Below are 6,262 nucleotides of genomic sequence, written 5' to 3'. Positions count from 1 at the left end.
ATGCCGAACAGTCCGTCCAGTTTCATTCCGTTTTTGTGGCTTGAAGGGGTTCATTACAACTGAGTGGATTGCTGGGCCATTTCAGAGTGAACCACATTGCTGTAGGTCTGGACTCACATGTAGGCCAGACCAGCAGATTTCCTTCCATGAAGGACATTAGTGAACCGGATGGGTTTTTACAACAATCGACAATGGTTTCCTGGTCATCAAAAGAGTTTTAATTCCAGGTTCTTAATGAATTCAAATTGCACCATCTGGCAGGATTCAAACCTGGGCCCCCAGAACATTACCCTGGGTCCCCAGAACATCACCCTGGGTCCCCAGAACATTACTCTGGGTCTCTGGATTACGACTCCAGCAACACTATTACTACACCATCACCTCCATATCCAGGAATTACGCCTCTTATAGAGATCAGTTAGAAAATCCCATAACGATGGAGCATGGGGGGCAGAGACAGAGATTGAGAGAGAGAGAAAGGGAGGGAGAGAGAGATAAGCAGGCATACAGAGAGAGGGAGAAAGGAGAGAGAGAGAGAGACTGTGAAACAGAGGCAAATAGAGGGAGAGAGAAAGATGGAGAGGAAGTGAAAGGTGCTGACGTGGTTTACTCTGGGTGATACCATTTACATACTGAGGAACAGCCAGTGAGACTCTGACAGGCTGCTGCTTTATAAAGCTGAGCCCAGTGAAGGGAGAGTTTATCAGTGACCAGGCACAGGGACAGGAGCAGACACCATGATTTCAGCCATCCAGCTGATCTGGCCTCTGGCATTCTGCATCGCAGGTACAAATCTCTCTCTTTCCACCGTGAATATTTTCCTGCTCTCTATTTCCAGCCAATTCGACTGACTTATGATTGAAGGGAAAATGCTCAAAGCTGAGGAACGGTCACTGTCTCTAACAATATCTCATTTTACAGGCTCTTTGTGTGACAGTTCTTACTTCACTCTGTTTCTCTATTACCCCTCAGGTATCAGTGGGGACATCACCATGACCCAGACTCCCCCGGTGCTGTCAGTGAGCCTGGGCCAGACCGCCACCATCACCTGTACAGCCAGTCAGTCTGTTAGCAGCTATGTGAGTTGGTACCAGCAGCGAGAAGGACAGAAACCCAATCTCCTGATCTATGGGGCAACAACTCGATTCACAGGAACATCCGAGCGATTCACCGGCAGTGGATCTGGCACTCAGTTCACCCTGACAATCAGCAATGTACAGAATGAGGATGTCGCTGATTATTACTGTCAGCAAGATTACAGCTACCCCTACACAGTGATACAGAGCCTGACAAAAACCTCAATACACACAGCACCACCTCCTGTACTGACACATCCCACAGTTATATAGAATATATAATAATGGACACACAGCACCACCTCCTGTACTGACACATCCCACAGTTATATAGAATATATAATAATGGACACACAGTCCCACCTCCTGTACTGACACATCCCACAGTTATATAGAATAAATAATAATGGACACACAGTCCCACCTCCTGTACTGACAAATCCCACAGTTATATAGAATAAATAATAATGGACACACAGTCCGACCTCCTGTACTGACACATCCCACAGTTATATAGAATATATAATAATGGACACAAAGTCCCACCTCCGGTACTGACACATCCCAAAGTTATATAGAATATATAATAATGGACACACAGTCCCACCTCCTGTACTGACAAATCCCACAGTTATATAGAATATATAATAATGGACACACAGCACCACCTCCTGTACTGACACATCCCACAGTTATATAGAATATATAATAATGGACACACAGCACCACCTCCTGTACTGACACATCCCACAGTTATATAGAATATATAATAATGGACACACAGTCCCACCTCCTATACTGACACATCCCACAGTTATATAGAATATAAAATAATGGACACACAGTCCCACCGCCTGTACTGACACATCCCACAGTTATATAGAATATATAATAATGGACACATAGTCCCATCTGCTGTATTGACATGGTTAGACAGAATATATAATAAACACATGAGAGGAAACTGAACAAATTATTTTCACTGTCCACTACACACTCCAGTCCCTGTGGTGTCCACCACTCACTGAAGGCCTCAAGTTTACTTGTGCACATTTGAAGTACAGCTGGAAGATCTAGCATGTAAAATTGGAAATCTCAACTCTCCCAACAAAACACAGGGACTTTGAGAGAGAGAGAGAGAGAAAAAGAAAGATTTGAGTGAGTGAGAGAGACACGGAGACAGAGACAGGGTGAGAGTGAGTTAAAGGTGAGTGTGAGTGAGAGACAGAGGGTGAGAGTGAGTTAAAGCTGAGTGTGAGTGAGAGACAGAGAGAAGGTGAGAGTGACTGAGTGAAGCAGAGAGCAGAGGTTTTTGTACAGCCCCTGCACTGGATGCTCTCAGTGTGGGTTACGTTCGGTAAAGGAACCAAGCTCAGACTGAGTAAGTAAACCCCAATCCTCCTTTATTAACCCTTTCAATACTGAAACTTTCTCAAACACTAATGCTGAATAGTTGAAGGTGTTAGTGAGGAGCTGCAGTGAATGAAATAGTTCAGTGAACAACACTGTGTATAACAGGGTGCCCAGCTGTATTTCTTTCATTACATTCCCCCCTTTAAGCAGCAAGATAGAAATAACCAACTTTTACCCACAGTCTAGAGGAGATCTGGACGTTTGCAGACTGTGCTGACATTGCTGCACCATGGAGTGAAATCACTCACTAGACTCCTGTCAGTCCCAGTGTGACAGACATGGGCAGAGTTTGATATGAGCTCCGGCTCCCTCTCACAGTCTCTGATATAACTGATCACAGCACCAGCACAGTAAGATACCGAGGTCCCACCTCCACCAGCTTGAACTCTGCTCTCTCCACTCCCTGGTTATTTGTCAGAGGAGCCGTCTTTCAGATGAGACAAACTGAGGTCTGCCATCTCAGGGGGATGTAAAAGGTCTCATGATACTCTTGGAAGACGAGCAGGGGATTTCTCCCCAGTGTCCTGGTCAATATTTATCCCTCAATCAACATCACTGTACATCTGATTATCTCATTATCATTCTTCTGCCTGGGATCTTGCTGTGTACAATTGGCTATCATGCAGTTAGGGACACTCTGAAGTGATGACAAGGGCTATAGCAATGTAATTCTTGCACTGAGATTGGAGATTCCTGACTCTGACCCTCACCCATTGTTCACATCCCAAACTGCCCCTGTCCTAACTCCCACCCAATCCCGTTCTCCAATCGCCTGTGTACATTTGTGTATTTGTGTGCTCTGTTTATATTTGTGTGTTCTGTCTGTGTATTTTTGTACTCCGTGTGTATTTGAGTGCTCTGTGTTTATTTGTGTACCAGTGTATATTTTTGTGACTGTCTATATTTGTTTGCTCTATGTATATCTGACTGTATATATTTGAGTGCACTGTATATATTTGAGTGCACTGTATATATTTGTGTATCTGTGTATCTTTGTGTGTTCTGTGTATATTTGTGTGCTGTGTGTATATTTGTGCATTCTGTGTATATTTGTGTGCTCAGTGTATATTTGTGTGTGTATTTGTATTTGTATTTGTGCACCTACACAAGGTAAAAATCCTGCCCTTACTGATTGATGTATTTATATCCCGGGACTCTGGGTGGTTGAAGTATTTGTATTCCCAGATCACTATTCCACCCAGGGTCTGGGTTATTGATGTACTTGTATTCCAAAATCCTTTTGTTCCTCTTTCCCAACCAGACTCCGGGTGATATATATTTGTTTTCCGAGATGCCTTTTTTCCTCTATCCCCCCCAGACTCTGGGTGATGAGATGTCCCGGATTTTATGGGACAGTCCCACAAGTGAGGCAGACGTTCCGTATCCAGGATTGGAGTTGCCGGCCTGGCCTTTCTCCCATTTTTCTGAACTAACGTTTTTGTGCATGTGCAGTATTCACATCCTACCCACTGCTTGTTTTCACAGTCTTCCCAGTGTCCCACCTCCCCCCCAGTCATACAGACCCCCATGCCAATGTGTTCCATACTTATTCCCCAAGAGTTGATCATCTTGTCTGGACTTGAACTTTCCAAATGATGAGGAACCTCACAATTCCTCCTATCAACTGGACTACCTCACATTTATCTGGATTGAACTTCATTCACCAATTATTTCCCCATTCTGCAAATTTATTAATATCCTCCAGCTATTTGATACAGCTCTCCTCGGTATTGACTGACCCCCACACACCCAATTTCATGTCATCCTCAAATTTAGACATTGTATTTTTGATTCCAAACTCCAAATGTTTAATGTAAATTGTGAACAGCAATGACCCCACCGCTGATCCTTGTGGAACTCCACTTCCCACCTTCTGCCACTCTGAATAATGACCCTTTACTCCCGCTCTCTGCTTTCTGTCTTGGAACAATCCATTCTGTCACTTGTCCCCTGACTCCACATTCTCCGACCTTATTCATTAGTGTATTCCGGGGCACCTTATCAAAGGCCTTTTGCAAATCCAGATAAATGACATCTATGACATTACCAGTGTCTACTCTCTCTGTTACCTCCTCAAAAATTCAATAAGATCATTCAAGTAAAATTTTCCCTTTTAAAATCCATGCTGACTCTTCATTCTGAAAGACACAAAACCATAGGAATATACACAGAACACACAAATACACACACACACAAGATAAATATACAGTGTTGTAAGGGTGGCGGAGTGGCTGCTATTATTGATAGAGTTGATATACAGACACTTACTGGGTGGGAACATGAAGTTTAATCACAATATGCTCAGCAGCAACTAGCTGTCTGCTTTCAACTCCAACTCTATCTCTGCACTGACTGCTGAGGGAGCCCATGCTGCTCTCCTATTGGTTACTACAGGTCATGTGATCTCACCTAACAGGTATTAATCTTAAAGATACAACGACCACTAAATAAAACCATAATGGCTGCACACGGGAAATAAACTTCCTTCTCTTCTCTTTCAGGTAGGGAGAAGTCACCACCTACAGTGACTCTGCTGCCCCCCTCCCCAGAGGAGGTTAAGACCAAGGGCACTGCCACCCTGGTGTGCCTTGCCAATCACTTCTATCCCGATGAGGTGAAGGTGGAGTGGAAGAAGGACGGTGCAGCCATTTCGGACGAGGTTCAGACCAGCAACTACCTGCGAGCTTCGGACAGCACCTACAGCGTCAGCAGCCTGCTGACCCTCTCTGGCTCCGGCTGGGAGTCCAACGCCAGCTTCTCCTGTGTCGTCACCCACGAGAGTCTTTCCTCTCCCGTCAGAAAGAGCATCAGGAGATCAGAATGTGCGTAGAGTGTTAGAGTCAGTCCACAGAGGAGATACAACTTTAAATAGAACAGGGGTGAGCTGGAAGGAAAAAGGTCATTGTCAGCACAGAATTACAATTCTCTTCCTTCTCAGGACCGGCTCTGAGACACTTCTGAGGGTCAGGGGTTAAGGCACGTTATTGGGGTAGTGTAAAGGGAGCTTTACTCTGCATCTAACCCCGTGTTGTACCTGTCCTGGGAGTGTTTGATGGGTCAGTTTATACTCGTGATGCTAAGTTAAACCTCTCTAAGATGCTGAAGACTGTCAGCTGTACAAAAATAATGTGACCCTCCGAAGTGTCTGCTTCAGTAAACCAGACCCCTTCCTGCTCACCCTGCAGTTACAATTTAAGGTTTAGTCACTGTTTAAAGGGACAGGATTCTCATGTTCTGGAGAAAATCTCCACAAGCGTTTTAATAAACCTCCATTATCCCTGTGAATTTCTCCAGCTTCCTCTGGCTGGGCTGTTTATTCAAGTCTTTTTTCTGTAAATGTCAATGTGTAAAAGGTAATAAACATTAAGAATATTCAGTCTCTGTCTGGTGAGTGCTTTGGAAATGTCCCACCTCCCCATCAGCTGATTGGCTACATTTCAACAAGTGATTGTCCTGATTGGCTGGTTGGCTTGTCAATCAATTACACATCAACAGAAGATTTGATTCAAAGACAATTATCAATCATTTTAAAATGATCAGTTTTATCCTGAATCTCTTGAAGTTACAAGATTAAAAACAGAAAAGAAACTGGAAGTTGCTGGGATTAAATCATCACAAACACAATTCCCCAAACCATAGTCATGACCTCCCCGTGACCTTCCCATCTCACTTGGTCTCGCTACTCCCATAGTTTCAATCACAGATAAGACCGTCTCTGATCACTTCCTTGTATCACTCCCCACCCACATCCCCCTTCCACAGCCCAACCCTAC

The 6,262-nt window shown here is 44.3% G+C and overlaps 1 gene segment (V, D, J or C); it reads left to right on the top strand.

Annotated features, from left to right (window-relative positions):
* Positions 1 to 664: 664 nt before the first annotated feature.
* On the top strand, positions 665 to 5,865 carry LOC121289076. The segment is given in 3 exon segments: positions 665 to 786; positions 973 to 1,245; positions 4,991 to 5,865. Coding segments are annotated over 3 exon segments (651 nt in total).
* Positions 5,866 to 6,262: the final 397 nt, after the last annotated feature.

The sequence above is a fragment of the Carcharodon carcharias genome, chromosome 16 (assembly GCF_017639515.1).
Source record: "Carcharodon carcharias isolate sCarCar2 chromosome 16, sCarCar2.pri, whole genome shotgun sequence".
In the NCBI taxonomy this organism is placed as follows: Eukaryota; Metazoa; Chordata; class Chondrichthyes; order Lamniformes; family Lamnidae; genus Carcharodon; species Carcharodon carcharias.
This window is presented reverse-complemented; position numbering and strand designations above follow the sequence as displayed.